Below are 27,813 nucleotides of genomic sequence, written 5' to 3'. Positions count from 1 at the left end.
GAATAGACAATCAAAGGTAATTAGATATCTGAGGAAGCCTCCAAAATAGATGCTATAGACCAGGGGTAGTCTACCTTTTATACCTACCGCCCACTTTTGTATCTCTGTTAGTAGTAAAATTTTCTAACCGCCCACCGGTTCCACAGTAATGGTGATTTATAAAGTAGGGAAGTCACTTTACTTTATAAAATTTATAAAGCAGAGTTACAGCAAGTTAAAGCATATAATAATAATTACTTACCAAGTACTTTATGTCAGATTTTCGCTGTTTGGCAGAATAAATCTTTATAAAACAACTTACTATAGTTAAATCTATCTTTTTATTTATACTTCGGTTGCTCCGCTACCGCCCACCATGAAAACTGGAACACCCACTGGTGGGCCATAGGGACCAGGTTGACTACCACTGCTATAGACCAAAACAAACCAAACAGGAAGGAAAAAACTTGGAGAATTCAGAGACAATAGAGAAGATATAAAACTTAATCAGCATATCAATATCTTCAGAGAGTTAATATTGCAACCATCAAGAACAAGCTCCTTGGAGAAAGAAACATTCAGAGAACAAAAAGGAACTCTTGGAATTTAAATTATGATAGCAGAAATTTAAAAATACAACAGCAAGTTAGGAAGATAAAGTTATGGAAATCTTTAATAAATTAAACAAAAGACAAAAAGATGGAAGAGGACAGAAAGATAAGAAAAAAAAGATCAGCCTAGGAAATCCAACACCGAAATCCAGTATCCTAGAATGAGAGATTAGATAGAGGGAAAAATAATCAATGAAACAATTTAGGAAAACTTTCCTCGAGTCAAAGACACACATTTCCAGATAGAAAAGGCCACCTCAATGCTAAGCACAGTGGTTGAATAGGCATTTTATTATAAAACTGAAGAACACTGAAGATAGAAGATCCTAAAAGCTTCCATATTAGAAGGCAAGGAGTCAGAACACCTATAGGTATCTCAAGAGCAACCCTGGAAGCTGTAGAGAATGGAAATAATTATACAAGACAAATGATCAATTAAGTAGGATAGTAGGATAAAGACATTTTCAGATACACAAAATCTCATTAAATTTACTTCTCACAGGCCCTGGCTGGTTGGCTCAGTGGTAGAGCGTCAGCCTGGCATGTAGGAGTCCCAGGTTCGATTCCCGGCCAGGGCACACAGGAGAAGCGCCCATCTGCTTCTCCATCCCTCCCCCTCTCCTTCCTCTCTGTCTCTCTCTAACCCCTCCCGCAGCCAAGGCTCCATTGGAGCAAAGATGGCCTGGGCGCTGAGGATGGCTTCATGGCCTCTGCCCCAGGCACTAGAGTGGCTCTGGATGTAACAGAGCAATGCCCCAGATGGGCAGAGCATGGCCCCCTGGTGGGCATGCTGGGTGGATCCTGGTTGGGCGCATGCAGAAGTCTGTCTGACTGCCTCCCTGTTTCCAGCTTCGGAAAAATGCAAAAAAAAAAAAAAATAATAATAATAATAATAAAATAAATAAATAAATAAAATAAAAGTTTACTTCTCACATATCCTTTCTCAGAAAGCTACTGGTGGATATGAGGGAGTAAGTCAAGAAAGACAAATACATGAAATGCAGGAAACAAGAGATCCAGTTCAAAGTGACTATTATCCACTAGACCTAGGGTATAACTTGTACAGACTGAAACAAGTTCAAAAATTTGTCTAAGGACAGTGCAGGCTTTGTATCTGTTTGTATTTTTCTCCCTGGAGTGCACAGGTAGCAATGGTGAAAGCCAACGGAACCTCACTTTTACTGTAAGAACCACAAGAATGCAGGTATATGGCTGAGAATGAAAACTAATACATTAAAAAAGTATGTTTGTAACTAAAGGATTACAATTAGAGGCTAGTGTCTCATAATCATTTTAGCAAGAGCCTTATGTTTAGGTTTAAATTGCTTAGGTATAGAATAAAACCAAATATGATTGAATAAGGGGAATATATCATATATATGGGACACATATAAAATAAATACATATATACTATATTTACACACATACTATATATATATATATATATATGCACAGTGTATCTATGGAAAGGTACATATGAAGCTGGAGATGGGAGTTGCCTCTGTGTGGTTAGGAAAAAGAAATGTGAGATCTTTGTTTTTTACTATTTACCTCCTTGTTCTTTTTGATGTTTTGGGCATAATGCAGTGTAAGAGAGTAGACTAGGGTCAGTTGGGTGGTGACTGTCATGTTCTTGGAAATAAGGGTATGACTGAAAAAATAGGGGGTGGATGCAAAAGCTAGAGAGATCCTTGCCTGGCCTGGTGGTAAGCAAATGTGGCATTGTGGTGGAGGTGGGCAGTGGGTGTTGAGGGAAAGGTCAGAGGGCAGTAGTCAGAGATGACTGCTTTCTAGCTTGTGTTAACTAACACACATGAGGGCATTGAGTGAATAAAACCGGCTTCACAATTGCAAAGGGAGGAGGGTGAATTACAAAAGAACAGTAAGTGGCAGGGATGGAGGGGGAGGATTCGCAGGCAGCAATTGTAGTTCACTTTCCTCCTGACCAAAACGTCATTTTCACTGGTTACATCATGTGCCTGAGCATCCACAGCTTCTGGCCTTATGAGATGATAGAATGACTTCTGGAAAAGTCAGGGATGGGTCCTCTGGAGACATCACCTTAAAGGGCTGAACTACAGTAATGCAAGACGTGGCGTAGGCACTCAACCTGCAGCCCACCAGAATGCTGTCTCTCCAACGGCCAGAAAATATGGGGCTGAGAAATAAAGGGGTGGAGGTTATGATGCTTTCCAAAATCTTCCCTAGCTCTGCCACTTACTAAGTTAGAGACCTTGGATAAAGTGCTCTGACCTCTCTGTGCCTAGGTTTCCTCGTCAGCAAAATGGGCACCATATCCCAATACGGACATTATAGGGTCAGTATGAGGATTAAGTGGGATAATAAATTTCAAGGTTTAAAAGAGTACAAAGTAAGCACTAGTGATGTTAGTATTGATATTAAATCTAGTGACTTCTTTTAACCTTTCTTGGTTTTCTTTCTCCCAGAATTGAAAACCGATGGTCTAAATGTAATATACAAAGGAGAGATATTTTTGCCAGAGGACACATTAATATTTCATTCAATATTTAAACAAATAGTTTTGAGGTATTCTTTATTGAGGTGCCTGGGAGTCATTGGTGAAGAAGTTAGACACATTTCTGTACCCACAAAGCCTGAACAGGTTTCTCCCAGAATCTCCCTGCATTTATTTATTATTTCCAATTAAGATTTAATTGCCATATACATATTAGTTTTAGGTTTACAAAATAATCATTGGATATATGTACATACTGTGAAATGATTACAATAAGTTTAGTTAACATCCATCACCACACATAGTTACAAATTATTTTTTTTCTGATAAGAACTTTTGAAATCCACACTTTTAGCAACTTTCCAACAGGCAGTACAGTTATATAAATTTTTTTATAATAATATATTCTCAAGAAGTACTTTTACATTAGCCTTCGTTTCATGTGTATACAAGTACATTATTTTGAAAGTACACAGTATAAAAGGTTATAAACTAAAAAGTATTCCTTCCTTAACTCCATATCTCCTAGTTGTCTTGGGAAACAATCAGTCTTACCTAATCTTTTATGTCTTATTACCAAGATTAGCATATAGAATTCTATTATCCCCTCTTTCTCATGCAATGGTTAGGGGAAGGGAAGAGGGGAGGGTTTGGGATGAGGAAGAGGCTTCTAGCTAGGGTAACTGGAGAATGGGGCCACCACAGAGATGTCAAGAGGAAGGAAGTAACTCAAGAAGACAAAGGGAGTGACATCAGACTATAAGGGCTGAGTAATACTGCTGAAGTAGAAGCAAAAAATGTAGACTTTTAAATCAATTTAATGAAAATTTACTGAAAACTACCCTGTACAAAACATGTTAAAAACCAGAAGATGCTTAGCATCTGAAAAAAAAGGCAGAAGCAGGGCAAAGCACATAAATGATAATATTACAAGGATGAGCATGGCTAGCACAGCTGTCTACAACCCTCTAGGGTCTACAGAACTATTTCTGTAGCTTGGGCCTCCCAAAGTTCTCTTTAGCTTTGAACTGAGGCTGCTCTATCCCGTAGTGATGCTGCCATAGACCAGGGTCTCCTAACTAATTTCCTTTGGGCTAGTAGATTCCTCTTCTGCACCCTGTTTTCTTGCTGTTGAGGATGATGCTCAGAGACAGTCCTCAGACACAAGTTCACTAGCTCTGCTCTGGCCAGCCAATATGTTCTTAGGGCATCTATGAGCTCAATCAACTTCTGGATGAGTTGCATCTGGTCTTCCTAATCTTATTCCAGCTCTTTGTCTCTCAGCCATTAGTTAGAAGAATCTTAAGCCTCCTTCCATTTGTCACATGATCAAGATGATAGCTCTCTCTTCCATGCTCTGTTGCTTTCAGCCAGGTGACACATCACAACAACCTGGGTATCATCAGAACCCTTTGGTGACCACCCAGGAAACTACTGTCTGTCTTAAGCCTGTTTGGGCAAACTGTCCATTTGTTGCTTGTCCCAAGGCTTGTTGAAGGACTGGGCAGATTGAACATGCATGTGTATCTCTGTTGGTCAGGATTTTTCATTTTTTCCTCTTTTGAGTATTGTGATCTCCCCATTGGCTCTGGCATAGTTGTCCAGGCCATGATCTCAATCAGTTTTTTCAAGAAGAGAAGTAGGGTTCACAATGCACAGCTTTATCCAGCGCTCTCTTGCTTTTATCAAGCACTTATTAGCTTCTTGGGCACGTGGCTCCACCTCAGTATTAGCAACAGTGCACATAGAGGTGGCTCCAGGATCCAGAGCTGGTTTCATCTCCATCTCTCCTAGTCTCCCAGATTTTGTGTTTGTTTGCTCATTGTTGTCAGCACAGTAGGCCATCACATTTCTTACCAACCCACAAGGAAGAACAAGAACTCCTTAGCAGAGGGTGGACATTTCTCAAGGCATTATAAATTATGATAGCACATATTTCTTTCTATTTCAAGATGTTAATATTAACACTATAAAGATAGACTGAGGTACTAGCTTAGAATCCAGAGTAGATAAAATCCAGTATTCCAGGAAATGGGAGCTCTACAGAAAACACAATTTGTAAAATTAAGAAAAGAGGCCAAATCTGAAACAGGAGGCATTAGTCCTAAACGTGATCCAGGAGCCAGTCAGTGTGCTCTGAAAAGAAAAGTGGGAGATAAAATTTTCTCGGGCAAAGGGAGAAGAGCTGGCATTATAAGAAGGCAAAGTAACATAGAGGGAGTCGTAGGGCCCCTGCTATTATTAATGGTAATATTTTCTTGCCTTCTGGGAAGGTTCAGAGGGACAATAAAAAGATCAGCCATACAGTTGAAAAGAAAAGTGTATGTATCATAGAATTGTGCACTTGGAACCTATATAATCTTATTAAACAATGTCACTCCAATAAATTTAATTAAAAAAAAGAAAAAATAATAAAGAAAAACAAACCTACCCGGGATCCAAAAACAAACAAACAAACAAAAACAAAAAAGGGACAGTCAAGTAGATTTTACTCTTTAATTAAAAATGTGTAGCACTTTTGTCACCTGAGGCTGTCTTTGAAATGTTAACAACACACTGGGCCTCATCAGATCTTTCAGGTACACTGTTTTCTACTCTGGAAAAAAAAAAAAAGGAATTGGGTCAGATTTCACAGTAGAGCCACTTCCTTTTTCTAGATTTCAATGACAGGGCCAAATATAGAGGGTATTGCAATAGCACCGAGGAGAAACAAAGTATTGAAGAGAGAAGTAGAGAGGTGCCATCCACACTTCCTTTAATAACTACCCTTTATCTTGTCTGGGCATGTCCCTGTCCTATATGAGTCCCTGCTACCATCCCTCTATAGGCTCTTCCAGACCATATCTGAACTGAGTCTGAAAGGGTAGGCAAGATCTCAGCACCCTGGCTCACCTCCCAGGATCTCTAGAGTCACAGTGGCTGGTATATCCAGATAAATGCCAGGCACACTGGGGCCTATGCACTCTGGGGCCATAACTATATCTCTGAGGCTGCTATGACCCCACACCTGTGTAGCCAGAGCCTTAATGTTCTTGAGAAGCTCAGTTCCTCAGGGGGGAGGAAGGTATAATCTGATTATATCACACTGTGAAAGGATTTATCACCACAAATCTTCACACATTCCTTCATGCATACATTCAATCTTTCAACAAATATTTATTGAGCACCTACTATATGCCAGGGACTGTGCTGGGTGCTGGCAGCACAATGATGACCTTAGTGGATATGGTCCCGGTCTTCTATTGAATTTAGTTTAGTTCAGTTTATAGTTTAATAAGACAATTACACACACACATATATATACAAGTATACTTGCTGTTATAAAGAAAAGAACAAGGGCTGACATAATCTAGTTTCAGAAGGGATTTTAAGAAAGTGCTGCTTCAACTAAGACTGAAGAATGAGGTGAAGAAGTGGCAGAAGACTATTCCAAGTGGAGAGCACAGCAGATTCAAAAACACAGAAGCCAAATGGAACATGTCATTCCTCACTTATTCATGTGTTCACTCCACACATGTAGGATGCCCACTAGTCCAGGCTCTGTGCTAGGTACTGAGGTTACCATGGTGAATAAGATATAGCTTATGGTCACAACATCAGACCACTTTGGTATTGACTGGCCATGACTGAGCATTGTACATTGGACACCCTGTCACCCATTTACTACTAGGACATTTTCCTCCAGGTCCTATTAGTCTGATTTTCCCTTTCCCTCTCCATTAGCTCGTGTTTGTTGGGATCTCAGCATGCCTCAAATTGAAACCTATTCAAGTTACAAACCCTCTTGGAATTTGACTGCTTTGAGCAATGTTTTAGGAGCAGGACTCACCTTTCCTTGGCCTGTTGACTCTCTTCCCCTTCGGCCTGTTGACTCTCTTCCCCTTCTACTCGGGTGCCTTCTGAAAGAGAGCAAAACCACCTCAGAAAATGTATTGCCAATTGATACTAAAAGAGGGAAAGGTTGGAGAGGTTTCAAAGTCTTAGGACTCAGAGAAAAATCATTGTACCTTATATGTAAAATAGATGGTTACTTGATGCAATTTCAGGGGGACTGAGAAAGAGCTCCTTGCATCCCCAAAGTAAATAAATGTCTTCATTTGCTCTAATCTTGGAAATAGGATTTTCATTTACAACTCTACTCTTTGCTAAAATAAAAATACTACTGGGAAGGAAATATATACATTTAGTTGTAGCAATCATTTAGTGATCAGAAAAGAGTTCCTGATCCTTTTCTGAAAGTAAGGAAATCTCGAAGATATTGATGCTGAAATGAGTTAACCAGTTGGCACTACCAACTATACAGCATTGCATGAATGGGCCCAAGTGGGAAAGCTCTAGCTGGCTAGACCTCCCAAAGCTTGAGTTGCTACTGGTATGAACTTACTACTGATGCAACTTGCGGTGTAAATTCCTCTCAGTTGACTGCTATAAGAGTACTAACGTCCCACTTAGAGCCTTACATCAGGGGCTGTTAACCTGGGTGTCCATGGAGAAATTGAGAGTCCACAGGAATCTTCCCAATAGCTCCCCTGATGGTTTTATGAACACTTCCTATGACAGTTCTAGTGTGTGTGTGTGTGTGTGTGTGTGTGTGTGTGTGTGTGTGTGTGTGCATATCTTGAAAATAATTAGCTTTATGGAGGTATAATTAATATACAATAAAATCCAATTATTTTTTATATAGATTTTGGTGAGTTCCACAAATGTATGCTGTCATGTAACTACCACCATAACCAAGACATAGAATATTCATATGAGCCCCAAGGTTCCCTCCTGCCTCTTCCCCTCACCCCATCCCCTGGTAACCATTGATCTGAATGTCACAAGAGTTTTGCTTTTTCTAGAATTTTATATATGCAGGATCATATAATGTGTAGTCTTTCTGTCCCTGGCACCTTTCACTTAACATACAAAATGCTTTCGAAATTCATCCATGTTGTGGCATGTGGTCTGTTCCTTTCCATACCTTGAGAGAATTTCCTTGTATGACTATACCACCATTAGTTTACCCATTCACCAATTGATATAAGTTTGGGATTCCAGGTTTTCGGTATTATAAAGAAGGTTACTATGGACATTTGTGTGTGCGCTTTGTGCAAACATGTGGTTTTTATTTCTCATGGATAAATATCTAGAATTGCTAGGTTATATAGCAGTACATGAGAATTTCAGTTGTTTCACATCCTCTTCAGAACTTGGTATTTATTAGACCTTTTAATTTTAGATATGTTAGTGAGTGGGTAATGATATCTCATTATAGCTTTAATGTGTATATCCTTAATGACTAATGATGCTGTGACTGTGACTGTGTGACTATTTTTTTTTTTTTTGCCCATTTATATATTTTCTGTTAAGTATCTGTTCAAATCTTTTGCTCCCTGGCCTTTTGTTAAACGGATTATCTTATTACTGAGTAGTGATATACAATTATATATTCTGGACATAAGTCCTTTATCAGATAGACATTTCTACAATATTTTCTCTTAGTCTGTGACTTGACTTTTCATTTTCTTAACAAAATCAAAGGGCAAAATATTTTAATTTTGATGAATTTCAGTTTATCAATTTTATGTTTTTATGATATAGTTTATATTTATTGTATTCTGTCTAAAATTTGGGTAAGGTAAGGTCACAAAAATTTTCTTCTGTATTTCTTTCAAAAATCTTTTAATGTTAGCTTTTATGTTTAGATATAAAATCCACTTCAAGTTTTTTTTGGCCCTGGCTGGTTGGCTTAGCAATAGAGCATCAGCCAGTGTGTAGAAGTCTTAGGTTTTATTCCTGGTCAGAGCACACAGGAGAAGCAACAATCTGCTTATCCCCTCTCTCCCCCCTTCTCTTCCCCTCCCACAGCCATGGCTCAAATGGCTTGAGCAAAGTTGGCCCCGGGTACTGAGGATGGCTCCATGGCCTTAGACTCAGGCACTAAAATAGCTCAGTTGCTGAACAACACAGCTGCAGCCCAGCCCCACAAAGCATCACCTGCTAGGGGCTTGCCAGGTGGATCCTGGTCAGGGTGCATGCAGGAGTCTGTCTCTGCCTCCCCACCTCTTGCTTAATTTTTTAAAAAAAATAGTCTTTTTTTGCATGTGTGTCTATGTTCATATATCTCCATGTGGCTATCTAATTGTCCCAATACCATCTGTTGAAAAGACTATCCTTTCTTTATGGAATTACTTTTACATCTTTGCCAAATCAGTTGACCATGTGAGTTTATTTTTTGACTCTCTATTTTGTTCCATTGAATGATGTGTTTGTGCTTTTACCAATATAATGTTGCCTTAGTTACTATAACTGTATAGTAGATTCTAAAATCATGTCGTATAAGTCCTCTATTTTATTCTTATTTTTCAGAATTGTTTTGTCAATTGTAACTCTTTTACATTTCCACATAACCTTTAGAATCAAAATTTTAATTTCCACTAAGCAGCTTGCAAAAATTTTTGATTGGTAATACATTAAATCCATAAATCAATTTGAGGAGAACTGGTATTTTAATATCTACTTTTCTGATTCATGAACATGGCAAATTTTTTCATTTACTTAGGACATTTTAACTTCTGTAAGTCATAATATTTTTTAGTTTTTGGTATACAGGTCTGGCACTTGTTTTTAAAAATTTATTGCAAAACTGTAGTATTATTTGATATTATTGTACATGGTATTTAAATTTCTCAGTGTCCAGTTGTTTGTTGTCAGTATATAGAAATGCAATTGATTTGATTTTGTGTAATTGACCTTATATCCTGTCACTTTGCTATACTCAATTAGTTCTAATATCTTTTAGTGGATTCTTTAGGCATTTCTACAAGCATGATCATGTTATCTGCAAAAAAGAGAGATTTTTGCCTCTTCATTTTCAATTTGAATGCTTTTTATTTCTTTTTCTAGACTAGTTGCACTGACTAGGACCTCCAGCACAATGTTGAACAAAAATAGAGTGCACATCTTGCTTTATTCTTGATCTTAGGGGGAAAGCAATCAGTCTTTTATCATTAAATATGATACTAACTAAAGGATTTTGGTAGATGTCTTTTGTCAGGTTGAGGAAGTTCCTTTTTGTTCTGACTTTTATAAGAGTTTTCTTTCTTTTCAAGTTATAAATGGATATTATTTTTGCCAAATGTTTTTTCTCTATCCATTGACATGACCACATGGATTTTCTTTCTAGTTTGTTAATATGATAAATTATTTTTGTAAGGCTTTTTTCTAGTTTTGATATCAGGGTTCCCCCTACCATCACAGCTGCCTGGACATTGACTCCAGACAGGAAGGTGGGGACAATTACAGGGTTCACCTCACCTTTCTCTCATGTCAGAGACTATAATTTTCTGCAGCCTATTGTCCAGTGTCTTAGAACAGTTGTTTTACATAGTTTGTCTGATTTCTAGTTGTTTATGGAAGGATGACAATTCCTATAGCAGTTAATTCTTCAGGTGAGATGGGAGAAGTCTGTGTCTTCTATATACTTTTAAAAAAGAGTTTTAATTGTTAGGAAAAAGCTATCTTATTTCCTATACCTTCTTACAATCTTTATCCATTTGGAGTGGCTTTGGAGCCACAGTAAAATATGATTGATGTATCCTGTGGGAGCTCTTTAGATATTTGTAGGTGTACTTGAATCTTCCCCAAGGCTTTTTTTTCCTGGTTAAGCATCCTTGGTTACTTGAGCTATTTCTTATTTGACTGAGTTTCCAGAGATGAGAAATCCAGTTAGGTTCTATTTTTGTCAAAGTTTCTTTTAAAAATAATGGTGTTTGTAGCTGAATAGAGTATTTCAGATGTCTTTAATCCAATGCAGAATAATTAAATCATTCTTTTATGCCTATGACAAAATTATCACCATTAAAAGAACCACTTTTATTTTACAGTGAAAGCAGACAATAAAAACAGATCTCTAACATTTTGGATTGGATTACAAATTTAGCATTTTGAAGGGCAGATATGATGATATCACCAACTTTCAGTTTTTAAGCCCTGTAAACTTTTCTGTTTAAATGGTGGTTAAATGATTTATTTTGGAAAAGATACTTGCCCTTTAAGAAATCATTCTTGAAAAAGCTGAGACTCTTTCAGGTTTGGTGGATGCAGGCAAGTTGAAAAAAAAACAACTGTTGGTTGCTAGGGCACTATCACATACAGATTTCAGTCACACAAAACCCAAATGAGGAAGCAAAACTTCAGGAGGAGCTATTTTAGTCTTTCTCCCCAATGGGTAAGCTAATAGGGTAGCTTTTGATTGGGAAGACAGTAATTCAAACTGACAATTTCTCATACCTTATCTGCCTTATTTGACCAAACAAAAAAAGAGAAGAGAGATTAGAAACCAGCTAGACTAACCATGGCATTTCCCTTTTATTAATTTAACAGGGTAAATATGTATGGTTTGAGGGGAAAGGACACTGTAAGTATGAACTTTTGGTGCCAAGTTAGTTTGAGGGCTGTCTCCTCTGAGGTGAGGGTTAATATTGGGTTAGGAGGAAGCTCCATTTCTGGAGAAATTCCTACAGGTTATAAGTAAGCTTGTGTCTCTGAGGATGAATCATGACTGCTTTCATCTCTGCCTATTGGCAGAATTTAGTTCCTGTGGTTGTGGGACTTAAATCTCTGTTTCCTTGCTGGCTCTCAGCTGAGGATCATTTCAAGCTTCCAGAGGCTGCCTCCATTTCTTGGCTCATGGCCCCTTCCTCCATCTTCAAAGCCAGCAATGGTGGTTTGTGCCTGTTGTAAACTTTGGATTTCTCATCTTTCTAACTAAGCTGGGAAAGGTTTTTTGACTCATGTGATTAGGCTGGGTCCACCTGAATAATTCAGGATAATTTTATGATCGTAAGGTCAATATCTTAATCACTTATGAAAGTCCCCTTTGCCACGTAAGAAAATATTATAGAGTCTGGAGTATAGAAAGTGGATACCTTGTTGGGGGCATTATTCTGTTTATCATATAGCCAATGCCAGAGGTAGTCACAGAGCAAGTGCAGACATTGCTAAAGTTATGGAACACAAATTTATAAACATCTCATATCTACATGTCATAGTTATTTGGTAAATCTCTCTTTCTCCAGTGATATCAAGGCTCTTCTCTTTGACCAAACCCACTCGCACAAGTGACTGAACCAAACAAGGGATCATATATGTGCTGTGTTCTCTTGTTGTCTTCTGCCTTTTATCACTCATAGCTCAGTTTGACCATCTCATATGCATATATGCATATAGCTTCTTAAACCCCCTTCCAACTTCTCTTATGTTTACACACATATCTTCTTCTTTAACTCCCTATCTAGTCTCCCGAATTTTTCTGATTGCCTCTCGGAGAAAGAAAAATTCTTACTCTCTTTTTCTCTATCCCTTCTTTGTTTCATTTGTAAGTTAATTATTTCAATGTGAAAGCCAATTTAGGGAACAGCTTATTCCCAAACTGAAGGTTGCTTCTGCGCATTTAGCCAATTCTAAAGGCAATAAGATTGAAAGAAAGAGAAGCTCAAAATTCTCACCTTGGAAAGTCAAAGCCTAGAAAAGCATGGTATATCCATACATCTGATCCTGTACACCAAACTTTACACATTTATATGATAGAAATCTTTAAGCACATCCCTTACTTTAGAAGTTTGGATTGCTCCACCATATGCTTTGTGTTAATTTATTGAAATTGGATAATCACTCCCCAATTCCCTGTTTTTAAAATACAGCAGGATTAAATGAATGACTACTAATGTCATCCATTTTCTAGATAGCTCTTAACATCAGTACACTGAAATTTTAAATAAGATGCTGACCAGAAGCATTATTCTTTTTACTATAAGTAAGAAGGTTACCTTAATTATTAATGCCAAGCAAACTTCTATCAGAGGCAATTACTGAAATAAAGGCCAACCTGATCTTACAACTTTGTCCAAACCAGCCCACACCTCATAAAGGGCTTATTTTAAAGTCAGGAATCACCTTTCCCCACTACACACAGGCCATTTTTACAATAAATGTGGGGACGCTACAGAATAAAGTACTGTTTACAATAGCAAAAGTATGGGGAAGACCTAAGTGCCCAACAATATGAAGTTGGTTAAATATGTTAAAGTATAGAATGCATTCGGGGCAACACTAGAATCTATGTAAACACAATAAATTAAAATAAATTTAAAAATAAGTTAAAGTATAGCCACATGAAATAACTCGCAGCCACTTAATGTGATGTTGCAGAATGATATTTAATAACATCGATTACTTTTTTCTACATTTAGTACAAAAAAAGTTAGAAAACATGTGAGATTATCCTAATTGTAAAAAAATAAGTCCTTAACCCTGGCCGGTTGGCTCAGCGGTAGAGCGTCGGCCTAGCGTGCGGAGGACCCGGGTTCGATTCCCGGCCAGGGCACACAGGAGAAGCGTCCATTTGCTTCTCCACCCCTCTGCCGCGCTTTCCTCTCTGTCTCTCTCTTCCCATCCCGCAGCCAAGGCTCCATTGGAGCAAAAGATGGCCCGGGCGCTGGGGATGGCTCTGTGGCCTCTGCCCCAGGCGCTAGAGTGGCTCTGGTCGCAACATGGCGACGCCCAGGATGGGCAGAGCATCGCCCCCTGGTGGGCAGAGCGTCGCCCCCTGGTGGGCGTGCCGGGTGGATCCCGGTCGGGCGCATGCGGGAGTCTGTCTGACTGTCTCTCCCTGTTTCCAGCTTTAGAAAAATGAAAAAAAAAATAAATAAATAAATAAAAAAAATAAGTCCTTAAAATATTATCACACTTATGGAAAGTAATATAGATTTCTAGTACATAAAAAAATCTGAAAGTTATACACTAAAATGTTGTCAGCATATTTTTTTGTGTTACTAATGAAACTATAGGTCATTTTTCCCTAGTATATTTGGCAATGCATATGTAATACCTGGCATTTAATTAAAGTTCATATTCTGTTTAAAAGTCAGTGGAGAATAATTCACCTAACTTACTTCCTAGGAAACCTGCTTTAGAGATGAGAAGGCAAATCTGATGGTTATCTAATGCTCCCCTCTTCCCAACAAATATCCCTGCTTGAACACCACCAGGTCTGTCATCCCTAAAGTGTTTTCACCGTTTTACTTCATTGAATCCTGACAGTAACCATATGAAGGGAAGTAGGTAAAGCAAGGAATAATCCGCTTTGTCTGGAAATCACAAGTATATTTGTAAACCTTAGGTTAGAAATGTTGCCTTTCTTAGAAATCCAGAGCTACATGATCGGTTGCTGAGCCCCATTTACATGGGTTCCAAATCCCAAGGGGAAACCTCCCCAACCACTTGCTGACTTTTTGCCAGTCTGGGCTCAGCCAAGGAGCTCTGGGAGGCAGCAGTCAGGAAAGTAGCTGCAAAGCGTCATTCTGCAGAGGACAAGCACTGACTCACCACTTTCATGAGAGGAGCCAGCCTGCTGCTTCTTCCTTTTCTTACATTTTACAGAGGCCACAATCACACACACAGTGGCCAGCAGCCCAAGTATCGCTAGAGCCACAATTGAGGCGTAAGATTCCGGGGGAGGCGGGGGTTGTACAGGTAGCTTTGCATCTAAAAATAACCGCAAGTTTTCAGTCAGTCGAAAGGTTGATTACAGAAGGTTTAGAATTACTGTTCTCTTATCTACATGTCAGCTTCCTCTCCCCATGGTTCCTCAGCCATAGGGCCAGAAATACACAATTTGAGATGATAGGAAGTCCCAGTCTCAGAGTCTTCAGCAGCTAAGAACCAAGCCAGTACCTCTGGACTAAGCTCCCTCACCGTCCCGGAGGCTGGGATGACAATGACTGTGGTCTAGAACAGGGGTCCCCAAACTTTTTACACAGGGGGCCAGTTCACTGTCCCTCAGACTGTTGGAGGGCTGGACATTTAAAAAAAACTATGAACAAATCCCTATGCACACTGCATATATCTTATTTTAAAGTAAAAAAACCAAAACAGGAACAAATACAATATTTAAAATAAAGAACAAGTAAATTTAAATCAATAAACTGACCAGTATTTCAATGGGAACTATGCTCCTCTCACTGACCACCAATGAAAGAGGTGCCCCTTCCGAAAGTGCGGCGGGGGCCAGATAAATGGCCTCAGGGGGCCGCATGTGGCCCGCGGGCCATAGTTTGGGGACCCCTGCTCTAGAAGATGGTCAACCTGGTCCTTGGTTCTGGAATTTGGGTAAGGTACCTGTGCCAAGGCTCTGACTGTACAGTCATCTGTGTGATACCTGCTCCCTCAGCCCCATATATAGTCAGGCTCCAGGCCCTGAGGTTCCCTGTGTAATAATTCCTCCACCTACTATCATCTCTAGGTCAGGCTCCTGACACCCCTCACCAAAACACATATAAAAACCTCCTCACAGGCCTCCTACCTCCAGTTTTGTTTTTGTTTTTTGTCTTTTACAGCAGATTGCCCAAGTATGGCATCAGCATGTCTAATCCACTAGAAGAACTTTGCTATCTCTTCATGCCCTCAGGAATCAGGGTCAGACTCAGCTTCTGAGAGGTCAAGACTTACTTCCTTGCATGGAAACTCACAAGTTTCTAAGAAGTTGGAAAATAGGCTTTGGGGGGGAAAAACTTACAACTGAGTGGCCTACTTTATAAACATTTATGGGAAGAGTTTTAAACATTGATCCTAACTTACAGGAAAATAGGACCAGTTGACCTCCCATTAGCTTAGCTGCAATTTATGGACTCGTGCCCGGTTCCTGGGATATTAAGAAGAGCAATTACTGCAAGGCTTGTTCAACATTTTTCGAGTCTCTCCCATTGCATCCCACTTGAGCCTGTTTGGCCTTCCCAGTAAAGGGGAGTTATACTTGTTAACATGGAGACTGCTCAACCTTTTGGCACCCCAAAAAGTTCCTTGACTCCAGGTCTAGCTTACCTCTCATCAGGTCATAGAACAGGGACACAGAGAATCAAGCCCCATCTTCCTGACGCAGTTAGAGCTGAAAGCTTTCTGAAGATGGTGGTTTTGGAAGCCTGGAAGGTTTTGGCAGTTGTTGAGAAGCAGCCAAAAGGTGAGTCATGATGAGGCTATAGTGGTGGCAAGGCCAGGAGCCACGGGCAGAGGGCCCTAGGGCATGTCATGTGGTAATATTGGTGGCTTCAAGAAGGTGCTTCTGAACTTCAGGGATAGCTTAGGAGAGGCCTACAGTAGAAGGCTACAGGCTACAGTAGAAGCAACCAGGACAGGCTGGCTGGCGTTACCATTTACTGGATTCTCAGAGGCGGAGGTGTTTGAGCAGAGGGATTTAGTACCAGGAGAGAGAACTGGCTCACTAGTAAAGTTGGTTGGCAGGAACTGGCTCCAGAGGCTGTACATAAAAATGTCTCCAGAGACCAAATTATATTTAAACATGAGACATCAGGAGAGAGGAGGCAGCAAAATCAGAGCATGGAGCAAAGGACTTGGAAGGATCACTTAGGAGGGGACAAAACAAGGGGCCAGAGCTGGAGAAGGGGCCCAGGCAAGCAGAAGACAGATAGGTTGTGTCCTCCTGACAGGAGGGGTCAGGATCTGAACAAGCAGTGATGAAGACAGTGTGGGAGAAGAGTGCCTTTATTCCAGGAAAGAATCTTGCAGTTACTGCTCCTCAAAAGTGGGGTTTCAAATATGGATGCTTCCCCTCAAGGGCAAATCCGTGACTTTAAAATGGCAGGCTCCTATCAGCATCCACTGTTTAGTCTCAACCCTTTCCTCCAGCTGGACTGCTGTCAACATGCCACAAGAATTTCTGCTTCTGAGTCTTTCCCTGACACATACATACTGGTGTGCACCATTTGTGCCCACATTGGATACTGTTAATCGGTCATGGTCCTCTCACTTTCTAAGTCTGAATACTATCTCAGAATTCTTCTTCCTGTCCAAAAAGCCACCACAAGTCTGGGTACCTATCATCACCTCACCACACTCATCAAGCCTAATTCTTTCTTTTATTGTGTTATAAGATCCCACTTCCTTTAAGAAGACTTTCCTAACCATCAAGAACTTGCCTATGTCTGGTTGCCTAGAAAACTAATTACAGTCACTCTTATTTCTAAATTTATACTTTATTTCCATTAACTATAATTTAGATTCCAATCCAATCTTTTTAAAGTCCAGATTTTCATGTGTGTACAACATGGAGGTCTAATTCTATCGGAAGGTCTTCGAGGGCAGAGGGCAGAGAGCATGTCTTAATTCTTTTGGTTTTCACCCCTGCAACCAACAATGTCTAGAATGGTTCTATACACATAACAAGTGCTATATATATGTATGTATGGGGTGTGTGTGTGTGTATGTGTGTGTGTGTTTTAATGAATGGAATCATTCTAGTCTGGAGGAACCCTGCATTTTTTTTTTTTACCTAAACTTCAGAATTTTCTATCCAAAAGTAGGCCAAAAGACTGGGTCAGTTTCAGGGCTTACATATATGCTTCCTCAAGTACAGATAGGCTCATAGCCTCCTAGACCCTGCAGCACTCAGCTGAAGCAGGAGCTGTCTGTCTGAGTATAAAATGCCTCAGTTGGAGGTTTCCTGGCGAGCAAGGGACACGGGATGGTCTGCCGTATCCACTTTTGTATATTACCTGTTAAAAGAAATAGTCGTGGGAAGCAGCTTTACCTATATTGTAAGGTCGGGAGAGGAGCTGTTCCTGCGTTGGTCCAGGTTGCAGGACGCAGAAGATGCTCACATTTGTTTCAGGAGTCACTGAAAAAGGCAAGCTGATAGAAACATTGTACAGTCCCGTGATATTACTGTGATCTTCTCTCATGTCAGCATCATACTTTTCAGTTGAATTCACAGTTGTTAGCAGAAAAAACATCTTCTCAGGTTTTGGGTAACCTTGTACAGATGAGCAGGTCAAATTAATGTCAGAATTTTCTGTTCTATTAGAAAGTGGCACTATTTCAGGTTGACTGAAGTTAGCTGAAATCAGAATGGGGAGGGGGGACAAAAAGAAAGAAAGAAATCAGTCTATGTATAAATGTATTTAGAAGAGAATAGCAAATGACTAGGTGCCTGACCTGGGAACTCTCTGAGGGCACACCTAGGAGCCTCAGGTGTGTGCCTCAGCCCATGGTGATAGCCACATAATGGCCCCACATTTCTTTTTCAAGAATGCAGTTTGGGGCTATGCTTACTTCCTGCTTACCTAAATCAAGGGGAGGCTGTTTGAGTGTCAGGAGGGCTGACTTTGAGTCATCAAAAGACTATAATGACACCTAAGGAATAAAGTCTTTGGAAGGAAAAGAGGTCTGACTTTAGGACCCAAGTGTCCTGTGGACAGAGGTAAATTAAGGACGGTTGAAGCCCTGGGCGCAGAAGTACTGGGCCCCTTATATTAGAAAAAAGTGCAAAGTTGGAATTTTGCAGGGCCCAGGGCGGGTGCCCGGTGTGCCCGTCATTAAATCCGACTCTGCCTGTGGAATATACTCCAGGTTGCCAGACCAAGAGAACACAAAGGGATTGAGGCTGAAGTTCCACCAGGAACCGACAGAGCTCGTGACGCTGGCATGCTCTGGGCCCTGTCTTCCAGAAGCCTATGTAAGAGGGTGGTAAGTGAGTGGATGGGGATTTGGGATTTAGATATTCAGAAAACTGGTTCTGAGCATGACTGTCAGGGTATCTTCATCATTCACTTTAAGATGAAGGGCAAATCCAGTTGATTTTAGGAAAAATGTATGATCTTAATACACACAGAACTTCTCTTGCTTCGTTTGCCATTCCGATTTTCATGGCCATCGAGGATCACTGGCTCCTACTCCCTCTGCCAGCCACAGCCCTTGCTCTCCCTCCAGAGGCACTGGCTCATTTGCAGGTTCTGCACACTAATACATAATTTAGTATGTTGTTTCTGAAACTTCAGTGATTTGCATGCCACAGTTACAAATTTTGCTATATTGACCCACTACTTAATCACTCCGCCTGTAACTTTATGTGGTCTGGAGAAGGTAGAATGCCATGGCACCACCTACTGTGTAGCCTTATTGGCAATATCTGTGAATTCACAGGTTGTGTAAGTTAGTTATAGCTTTCTAATATATATTAAAATAAAATACAAAACCATTAAATTTTTTTTTTATAAAATGATTGTCTGTGTCCCACCTAAGCCACACCATGTTTCTTTATAGTACCTGGCCACACTTGGAAAACATCGATTTAGCACTTGGTTAAATGTCCCCAAAGCCCTGCAGCCTGGTTTGAATCACAGAGGGCTTAAAGGGGGCGCCTTCCCATTCTATTTTTACCTCTATTTACTCTGTGGCTTCAGAATTGGTGTTAATCAGTCTTTTCTAGTTTCATCAAAAATTAATCTGTATCTAGTAATCCCACACCTGGGTATTTAGCCTAGAGAAATAAAAACTTATGTTCACACAAAGATTTGTATGTGAATGTTTATAGTGGCTCTATTCATGATAGCCTCAAACTAATAACAACCCAATGTCTTTTCAGGGTTGAGTGGTGATAAATAATAGAATGCTATTCAGTGATCAGAAGAAATAGATTTTTGATACATGCAACAACTTAAACAAATCTCAAAGGCATTATGTGGAATAAAAGAAGCTAGTCTTAAAAGGTTATACGCTTAATGGCTCCATTTATAGGATGTTCTCAAGAGGATAAACCTGTAGGATGCAAAGCAGGGGTTATGGGTGTGCTGAGGGTATGATTGTGGAGGGATAGCATGGGGAAGTGTTTTTTAGGATGATAGAAATGTTTTCTATCCTTTTTAGAGTGGTGATTACAAAGTCTATATATAAATTAAACAAAACTGTACACCAAAATAAAAATGATTAATTTTACTATATTATAATTTTTAAAAATCCATAGTGACATTTAAGCTTTTCAAGGCCTAGAGAAACAAAGGAGCTGGCTGGCCAGTTTTTATACTATGTATGTTAGGTCATTTCCCTTCTGTCTACCAGGCTTATGGTTGGGCAACAAACGACTCATAAACAACCTTTGGAAGGTTGAAGGGAAAACCCAAGTTAGTCAGCTGTCACCCTCTGTAGGAGCTCCAGGCAAAGAATCAGTGGGTGAGAAATCTTGGACCAAAGGAGAAAATGAATGCAAGATATTTGAGGCTTATATGGTTATATAATGGCCAAATTATGGTTTTTACTTAGCTACATTACCTTTGTTCAGTTAGCTCTATTTTTATCCCCAAAGCAGATTCTTACTGATCCTTCAGAAGTAAACTTCAAAGATTACAAAAGACTTTTAGTTCCCTACTCCCAAACCCTGCATTACCTTCAAGTGAATTTCCTTCCTAGAAATAGCTGTCCTCTGCCTCCTCTTTACAGGTCACCCCCCATCCCCCACCAATGTCTCTTTGGTCATTGCAATCTCATCAAAAAAGGCCAGGGATCTGAACAAGCCATTGACAACATACCAAGCACTGAGAGGTCAATACTCTTTTGGTGGACGGGAACCATTCCTTGACTTTTGAGACGATGGATGTAACAGAAATACAAGCCCTCGTCCTTGATCTGAACATTGTGGAGTTGCAGGGTCCACTTATCCTGGCCCAAGCTTGTACGCCCCTTGTAACTGGAATCAATATTTGTAGGTTTCTCTTTGCCTTTGTATAGCTCATATAGAACCAACTTTTTCTGGTTCTGCCAAAATACTACCAGTTCCTCCATGCTTATGTTTTCAGAGTTTATAAAGTTGCATGGGAGTTGTCCAGTCTTGTTGAAATATGCCTGATTCTTCACAAAAGCAGCATCTAAAAAATAAAAAGAAAGGTGGAGATTGGCGAAGAAGAAACGAAAGGGGAGAAAAACAACACTGTTTCTCTTTACAAAATACCTAGATGCTATCTTGTCAGTAAGGAGATGCAAGAACTAGATATTGAACTTGTAACTGTGCATGCTTATTGGCATCTGGAGGATGGGACTATTGTTCTCACTCTACTGTTAACTGTGCGTAAATAGGCGTGGCCTTGTGTAAACTGCAACTGCTGAGAGCCTCAGTTTCCTTTTCTGTTTAATGAAGCAGTGAACTGAGTATTCTGAGGGTCTTTCCAGTACCATGTGTCTGTGAGTTTAAATCCCAGAACAGGGAAAACCAGCAGCTGGACAACTCATTTGCCCATCTGTTACATTCCTATAACCTGAGTATTGATTCACTGTAGCTGTTACAGGCTCCATTATTTCTATACTATCACCAAAAGCTCTCCCTTTCCTTCCCTATCCCCTTATTCCTTGGTTTTGCTATAGTGAAAAGATTTCTGCTAATGATAACAAATTGATATCCCCCTCTTTCATTATGCCTCCATAGTTGGGGATCACATTGAGTAATAGCTTTCAAATTCAAATAGTTCCTTATATAGAACTTCTCTCATGACTGCAGCTTTCCTGGCCAGGGATCCCAAGGATGTAGCACAGTCTGAAATTGATACAAATAGTCAACCAAGGCCTCTAACCTTAATGACCTCTCTAAGCTCTTTCAGGGACAGAAAGAGAATTGGGCAAATATAATGATTGTTTGGGGATTGTGGCGGGCAAAGATCATTTAAGGTACATGAATGAAATGCTGGAAATGAATTATAGAAGGTGAGGATGTGCTTTTGGAGTAATGAGGAAACCCCAATCACCATAAACTTGCTCTTCCCAGCATGCATAACCTTGCAAAGTTTTACAACCCCTGGAGGACAAGGTGGGAGAGTTCAGAGAAAGGCTTTCATCCCCAAGGGATATTTTAGAATTTGTGGAAGGGATTTCAGCCACCTAACTTCTCAAATGTGATTGACTATATATTGTAATAACTATGTATAGTGGTAGGTGGGTACTTGAAATATCAGGGGGACCTCTTTGTAAAGTATATGATTATCTAACCACTATACTGTACACCTGAAACTAATACAAAATAATATTAAATGTAAATTGTAATTAAAAATACAAATTTTAAAAAATGTAATTTATTATAGAGTTTTAGTAAGACCTATACCGGGTCACAAAATTACTTGAGACTTAGCCGAGAAATTACTTGTGGGAGAGAGTATAGGGTGGAGAAGAAATACTGTTTCTTAGTTAATAGGAAGTTAGATGCCATCTTAGGGAGGAAGTTAGGGTGGGCTTTAAATGAAGCATCACCATTTGGGACTTCATTAAGGAGGAAAGGGAGGTAGATGGGTGAGAGAAATGAGAGAGGTTTCATTTGAGTGCTCATTGAGGGGTGGTAGGAGAAGTTAAATTGATCTGATCAAATAGAAGGACAAATAATAATGGCATTCATTTGGCAGAACTGAACTGTGTGCAGAATGGCCCAGTGAGGACAAATAATCACAAGGGTTGGTGATGGTCTTGAATTTGAAGGGAATCAGTGAGAGCTGGCCCAGGTTTGAATTGCTGCCTATTACCTTCTACACTAGAACCCTGTGAACTACTTGGAAGTATAAAAATGCAGCATACATACAGGATACATTCCCATATTGGAGGGAAGCAGAAAAATCTACCTGGGTACCTGAAGCAGTGAAAGGGGGGGCCTCAGGAAGATTTACTGTGTTGAGTAATTATATCTTACAAGGCAATCCTGAGGCTCCTGCTCCTCCCGTGCTAAACTCCAAACAATGAGGTAAGAGTGCCACCTACCGTAAAAGCATCTAGCAGCCATCTCTAGGGAAACTGATTCTGGTTGTGTCTACTGACATATGAAACAAGGCAAAGGACCTAACAGAGAATCCAAACACAGATGGAAATTCCGCCAGTTAGCAGTCAATGTTATGTTATCACTCAGCGGTCAACTGTGCCCTCTGGACCTGGAAGTGACGTAGCCTTAGGCTTCAGTCTTCTTGATTTATGGTTGTTTCTCTACAGAGCCTCACTTTACCTTCTCTTCTTTCCCTCCAACTCATCTCTTCACTCACAGACCTAACTTCTCTGATCCAGGACCCCTCTCCCAAAGAGTACAAGGACTTTCCTCCCACCCATCTAACTGCTTCCCTCCTCATTTACAAACCAAAAGAGTGGTCTATGTTCAAAGGCATCAGCATCATGGAAGGCTGGTGAGAAATGCAAAAGCTCTGGCCCCACCCAGACCTACTGAGTCAGAATCTGCATTTTAACAAAAGCTCCAATTTGACGTTGTGTCATGTGTGTATAATTTCACCAATCTCTTTCCCTTCTCTGATCCCTTCCTATCATCCCCTTTCCCTCTGTCCGCTTTCCTTCTGGACCCATTGATCCCACCTCTGTCTCTATTCCGTTCCTCAGTTCACATTCATTGGATTCCTCAAATGAGTGAGGTCATATGATATAATCCTGGAGGGAAAAGGGAAGGGTGTTGCGGGGAGGGAGAAGGGGGATGGTGTGGAAAACACAGGGGAGGGTGGGATGCATTCAGGGGGACACTAGAATCTATGTAAACACAATAAATTAAAAAAATTTTTAAAAGCTCCAATTTGAGAAGCTGCAACAGAATATCTCTACCTTCCTCTCTAGAGTGAAACTGAGGTGATAATGATATGAACAACTGGTTTTCATCCAAACCCTTTTTTCTATTCTGGGGTGCAAATCACTCTGAAGCCCACTCTGAGTGGAACTGAAAGTATTTCACAATTTGCACTCCATAGTTCCTCACCAACCACTGGCTTCCATGACATCACTCAGAGCTACGCATACTAATCCCCTGGCTGACAATATGGAAAAGATTTAGTTCAAGGTCTATTTTCCCTAAGTGACATTAGGTCTCCCCTGCTATGACCCCAGACCCTGAGCCACCCAGCTACTAGACTCACTGGGACTCCATTGATGGGTAAGCATTGAGATTCTCTTCTTTCTCAGCACTTGGGTAATAGATATGGTCTGGGTCTAGTTGTAACTGGATGCTACAATAATTTCAGAAGCTAGGCACTCAAGAATCCATCTACATACCTCCTTAAATGGCTGAAGGGATTTGTTTCAAGGGATATTCTAGAACTTCCTCAGCAATATTCTATTTGACTGCCACACAAAAACGATAGTCTTCTAACCTTGTGAGGTCTCCGACCCCCCCTGCGATTTCATTCTCCCTTGGCTACTACCCTAAGTGCATGTCTGGTTAGTCATAAGATCCTGAAGAGTCAAGGATCATGTTTCACTCATGTTACAATGCTGATCTATACTAATGAATTTCCCTTCTTTTACTAAACTTCTTTCAGTGTTATACAGGGTGGGGTAAACATAGGTTTACAGTTGTCCATATGGAAAATAACATAATAATTAATAATTAATAAGAATATAAGAATAAACTGTTTTGTGTATCACAACTGTATACCTACTTTTGCCCTACTCTGTATCAGGCCTTCTGGAAGCTTCATTCCATTGTAATAAACTACATCCTTTACCTCTTCATCAAATGTTTCTCTCAAGATTTTGCTTTCATTGATATCTGGCCCGACCCAAAGCATGGCACTTTCCCCAGCCCTGCTTATTTTCTCATACTTCATGGAGACGCTCTTCCCCTCTGGGATGTCCCTGTTGCCTCTCATTGTTGTCAGCTACCAGCAGCAATGTCATTACTTCCTTGCTCACTGAGCATTTTGGCATTAGAAGCAAGGTCTTCCTTTTCAACCAGTTACAACTATCAATTTGGATGACTTCAGCAAGGATGAGTTTACCAGAAAACTTGACAAAAATGTTTTGATCTTTTTCATTTCTCAGTTTCTTTATTTTCTTATTTTTAGTGAGAATGAGAGAGAGAGAGAGAGAGACAAATAGAGAGATAGGAAGGGAGAGAGATGAGAAGCATCAATTCTTTTGTGTCACCTTAGTTGTGCATTGTTTGCTTTCTCATATGGTGGTCTTGACCAGGGGGCTCTAGATGAGCCAATGACCCCTTCCTCAAGCCAGCAACCTTTGGGCTCAAGCCAGCGACCATGGGGTTATATATATGATCCCATGCTCAAGCCCATGACCCCACGCTCAAGCTGGTGAGCCCATGCTCAAGCCAGATGAGCTTGCATTCAAGATGGTGACCTCAGGGTTTCAAACCTGGGTCCTCAGTGTCCCAGGCTGAGGCCTTATCCATTGTGCCACCACCTGATCATGCTGATCTTTCCCATTTCTAAGGTCATCCACAGGTGATGTTAATAGTCCCTCTCCCATGACATAATCCTGAACCTAATCTCCAAGAACAGATCTACTCCAAGAATCTTAAACCTCAATGTACTTATCTCTGTATAGAATACATCTTCCTCCAAGATTTGCTCCATTGCTTCACCTATATCTCTTTTTTACCTCATCAAGACCTCAACTCTATCCAGTCTAGACCCTCTAGTTCAGTGCTTTCCAAAAGAGCCCTGCAGCAGGGTAAATGTTGTACCTCTGTGCTAACCAATATGCTAGTCACCAGCCACTGCTATTGAGCCATTGAGCACTTGATATGTAGCTAGTATGACTGAGAATTAAATTTTTAATCTTACTTAATTTTCACTAATTTAAATAACTACATGTGGCTAGTCACTATCATACTGGGCAGCACAGTGATAATATATCTTTTCAACCATTCTCTTGCCAGCAACTTCAATAAACTTGCCCCTTTGTACAGAATTCATCTCAAGAACACTCTACTTTTGATCTACATATCTGTTCTTACAACTGAATGTTGGAGCACTCCTGAAGGAAATTATTACAAGTCTGTAGCCTCTTGTCCCACTTAACTTGGCCTCTAAGTTACTCCCTCTGCTTACCAGCCTCTTCCTTCCTCATAGCAGTTTCATCAGCAGTTCCCACTGCTGCTGCTTCTGGTTCCCTTTCTCTTATAGTCAGACTCCCGGAAGGAGTAAGCAGCTGTTGCTGCCTTCATTCCCAGTCTCTGCTCCCCACCTCTCTGCCGGAACTTCCCTGGCAAAGGTTATCAGCGACTCCCCATCGTTGCCAAATTCAGAGCTCTTTCAGACCTCATTTTATTTGACCACCCTGTTGACTGTCACACTGTTGGTCATGTCTCCTTGAAACTCTATTCTTTCCCAATCTCTGACCTCCTGGTCAGTTTTCTCTGATCACTTGTTAAATACTGATGATCTTGACTGCCTGCTCTTGATCTTCTCCCCACTCTTGACACTCTTTCTCCGGGTTTTCTACTTTATTGAAAGAAAGAAAATTCACGAAGACAGATATGCATGGTTTCAACTGCCAAATATAAAAATCAATAATTCACAGATGCTTATCTCCAGCCAATAACTTATACTAGCATTCCAGATATCCACATCCAACTGCCTGCTGGATACTGCTATTTAGGTAACAAAACATACTCTGTTCCTCTCCTTCTAACTTTTCTGTCCTCTATCTCAGTGAATGATTTCCCCACTTGCTGTCATCAGTAACCATCTGACTCATCTGTAGAAAGCACCCAAAGAGGGTCTTCACAGGTGTGGCTGAGAAGTTCTAGCTTTGCTACAGCCAGAGCTGACCTCATGGCCAGGTTGGTTAGTCAGGAGCAGCCTGCTTACTGCTATGGCTAAACTGCAGACTCAACTCACTGTCTGCTCCACACCGGGATGTGTGTATAAGGTGGCTCCCCTCTCAGTGCTGGGGTGGGGGTGGTAAATGGGCAGCAGGAAAGGGCAGGACAGGAGAAATTAAAGGCACCTAGTCAGTCACAGGATGTGCGACAGGAACCTCCACCAACCCGTTAACAGATGAAGAAACTGAAACTCAGAGAGAAGTTGCAAACAGGGAAGATCTGAGTTCTATGAGTTCTGACACTCTGAGAATTTCTTTTGGGCAGAAAGGACTCTTTAAGAAATGCAGAATTCAAATACAAAATGCCCACGGCCACTGTAACACCACCCAACCAGAGGAGATTGGAGAGAAAAGTTGCAATAAAAAGACTCAGTGGTTTTAACTTATTGTGGTTAAAATATCTTACTTTTGAAAATTGTATCAAAGCATAAGACATGTGACCATCCTGCTGGAGCCCCTCTGGGAACCTTGGAGGGGCGCTGGGTAGGGCTTGTGTGCTGGAGACACTCCGCAGCTCAGCTTCATTAGCTTCACAGTAAATCGGCTGATGCCATTAGCTGAACGTTGCTGAAGTAGGTATTGCAACACTGGGGTATTCTGATCCTCCCAGTAAGCAATGGCAACTATGGTCTATGGGTGTGGACCAATGGAGGGGCAAGGTAGAGGAGAGGAGGGAGAAACATGAAAACCAATGCTCCCGAAAGGAAGGAAACTTTTAGAAACCCAATAGCTGTTTCCTAAAAGCCTAAAAATGCCAGAAATGGGTGCAGAGAAGACCAGAAAGGAGTATGTGTGAAATAAAAGAGTTAAGGCTCAGGGGTGTCAGAGCAGGAACCTTCCGCTTGCTCCCTGGGTGCCCCTGGACAGGCCACTCTGTCAGATGGCACCTTGTGAGACGGCAGAGGAGAAGGACGCACAGAGAGGATGGGGCTCGGTCCCGGGCCCTGCCTGCCATCAGCTGAGATACCTGTTCTCAATCATGAGGCTTTCTTCTTCTCCACAAAAGTCTTTTTCTGCATGTGGTATTGTGCAACGCTGGATAGAAAGTGAGTAAAACCCACCAGGTCACAGGCCTAGGCTTGCAGTGGTCAGACTCATCAGGAGACAGTGGAAGAAGGATGCTAGGACTTTACAGAGCCAAAGGTTCTTACCAAAGCACAGGAGGGTCACCACAAGGATAACTGTTCTCAGTCCCATAGTGCTAGAGTTAAAAAAGAAAAGATAAAATTCGATTAGAAACAGAAAACTGAAAACCAAAACACAAGTGAAGTTTGGGATTCCCTTAGGTCCATGGGTATGATATAGCCCCTGCTAGGTGCTCGCCAAAGC

The 27,813-nt window shown here is 40.7% G+C and overlaps 1 protein-coding gene across 9 annotated transcripts in view; it reads right to left on the bottom strand.

Annotated features, from left to right (window-relative positions):
• CD86 (CD86 molecule) overlaps positions 1 to 27,813 on the bottom strand; it is an 82,249-nt gene that overhangs the window by 11,786 nt on the left and 42,650 nt on the right. For 3 of the 9 annotated variants that reach the window (XM_066347248.1, XM_066347254.1, XM_066347251.1), the window contains 7 exons: positions 27,636 to 27,685; positions 20,430 to 20,765; positions 17,657 to 17,962; positions 14,440 to 14,598; positions 6,896 to 6,965; positions 5,592 to 5,662; positions 3,128 to 5,202 (listed from right to left, as the gene is read on the bottom strand). In XM_066347248.1, the coding sequence (XP_066203345.1) occupies positions 5,171 to 5,202; positions 5,592 to 5,662; positions 6,896 to 6,965; positions 14,440 to 14,598; positions 17,657 to 17,962; positions 20,430 to 20,765; positions 27,636 to 27,685 (1,024 nt within the window). In that variant the 3' untranslated portion in view covers positions 3,128 to 5,170. The other 6 variants (XM_066347256.1, XM_066347252.1, XM_066347255.1 and 3 more) reach the window with 6 other exon arrangements.

This window comes from Saccopteryx leptura, chromosome 8 (assembly GCF_036850995.1).
Source record: "Saccopteryx leptura isolate mSacLep1 chromosome 8, mSacLep1_pri_phased_curated, whole genome shotgun sequence".
NCBI classification, from domain to species: Eukaryota; Metazoa; Chordata; class Mammalia; order Chiroptera; family Emballonuridae; genus Saccopteryx; species Saccopteryx leptura.
The sequence above is the reverse complement of the archived record's forward strand: the minus strand, read 5'-3'. Positions and strand labels throughout refer to the sequence as shown.